Source organism: Rhagoletis zephyria, unplaced genomic scaffold (assembly GCF_001687245.7).
Source record: "Rhagoletis zephyria isolate East Lansing unplaced genomic scaffold, Rhagoletis_zephyria_1.1 Rzeph_scaffold_33734, whole genome shotgun sequence".
Classification (NCBI taxonomy): Eukaryota; Metazoa; Arthropoda; class Insecta; order Diptera; family Tephritidae; genus Rhagoletis; species Rhagoletis zephyria.
This window is the reverse complement of record NW_016190789.1, coordinates 1-1,612: the sequence shown is the minus strand read 5'-3', so window position 1 is coordinate 1,612 and position 1,612 is coordinate 1. Positions and strand designations below refer to the sequence as shown.

Below are 1,612 nucleotides of genomic sequence, written 5' to 3'. Positions count from 1 at the left end.
TCGTTTTTTTTACAAAAACAGAAGAAAAACAGGTTTGAAGTTTTGTTTATCAAATACCAAGACCGAAAATTTACTTTTGTAAGTACGAAAAACGACTTTTGGCTGACAAACTGATCAAATTGGTGCCATGGGAAAACCAAACAGACTCTGGTTGAAAAAGTCATATTACTTTTTTCGTCCGACGATTTTGGAACTGGTTCGGAACTATGTAAAAAGAGATGCAGAGCGAACTAGAAGTAACGCGCACTAGTCATGGCTGTAAATTATATAGTACCGAACCAGTTCGGCACTAGTGCGTTTTCGCACAGGGTATGTACATACATAGATAATCTGTGTATGTATGTATGTAGCTACTGTAGGAGCAAACGACCGTAACAAAAATTAGCTTCGTCGACTCATTCTCCTTTGACCTAAAAACTAAACGAATCTCGAGGGGCTTTTACGCGCAATGCTTCTTCTAGCCAAACTATTTACACACTACAATTTTACATTTGCTAGCTACTACATATATATATGCAAGTGTGTAAAACTGGTTGCAAAATTTTATTACTTATGTCCATATGGAAAATGCAGGGTAGTTTAGTATATATTTTTCGCTTACGAAATTTTGCGATACAGGCGTCAGAAAATCAATAGAACTCGTAACTCCCAGCCTCAAGAGATATGCGTTTCCAAACTGATGCAAAATTTAAATAGTACACGTAATGGCACAAACAAAAATACATTTAGAAAACAAAAAAAAAAAAAAGTTTAATGAACTGAAAATTTCATTCACTTACCATTTTCTGCATATCCCTGTCAATCCGCCGCAGCTCGCCAACTCCAACTCCACCACCAACACCAACACCGTCCATTTTGTGCGTTATGTCATTGCTTTGCACGCTACCATTTGGGACGGTATAATTTTCATCAACAGCAGGCTGCTGCTGTTCACGCTGTGTACATGTTTTTAGAGGCGCCACATTATCAGCACCTACAGTTCCTGTAATTGCCACATCAGCTCCAGTTGTTTCTGCTCCAGAGCCAATTGCTGTGACGCCTCCGGCACTTTTATCCTTTAGTGCATCCGTTTTGAAAGATTTCTGCTGCGCGTAATAGTTGTTTTGATGATTTAGATAACTACGACGCAACGATTGCGAACGCGTCAGATTGCCAACTGTGACAGCGGGTGTTTGCGTAGACAATGTTGAACCAGGCAGTAATACTACGGCGGCGGCGGCCTTGCGACGCGTTGCAGCAGCAACAACACCCCCAAACGAACCGGCTGTGGCGGTGTTGGCAGCGTTGTGCCGTTCGTGTATGTCACGTTGCATTGTTGGCTGTGGTTGTTGTTGTTGTTGCTGTTGTTCAAGCGCTCCCAACAGCGGGTGGTTGTAGCGGGTGTTGGCCGTATGCGGCGTGGCGTTGCTCAAGTGGCGCGTGCTGCGTTCCATTTCCATATAGTTGCCACGGTAATCGTTGAAGAGATTTGATTTTGAACCGCGCATGCGCAGTGACGCGGAACGTCGCAATAAATCGGGTGAGTGCATTAACTGTTTCAACTGGCGGCCGTGTGTGTACTGCGGCGATTGCTGCGGCGACGACTGTTGTTGCAAGTGTGGTATTTTACTTG

The 1,612-nt window shown here is 43.5% G+C and overlaps 1 protein-coding gene across 1 annotated transcript; it reads right to left on the bottom strand.

Annotated features, from left to right (window-relative positions):
• Positions 1–601: 601 nt before the first annotated feature.
• Positions 602–1,583, bottom strand: LOC108354150 (uncharacterized; the record flags this gene model as incomplete). Its single annotated transcript, XM_017605341.1, has 2 exons — positions 780–1,583; positions 602–676 (listed from the first exon to the last, which is right to left on the bottom strand). Coding segments are annotated over exons 1-2 (825 nt in total), but the record flags the coding sequence as incomplete, so codon positions are not given.
• Positions 1,584–1,612: the final 29 nt, after the last annotated feature.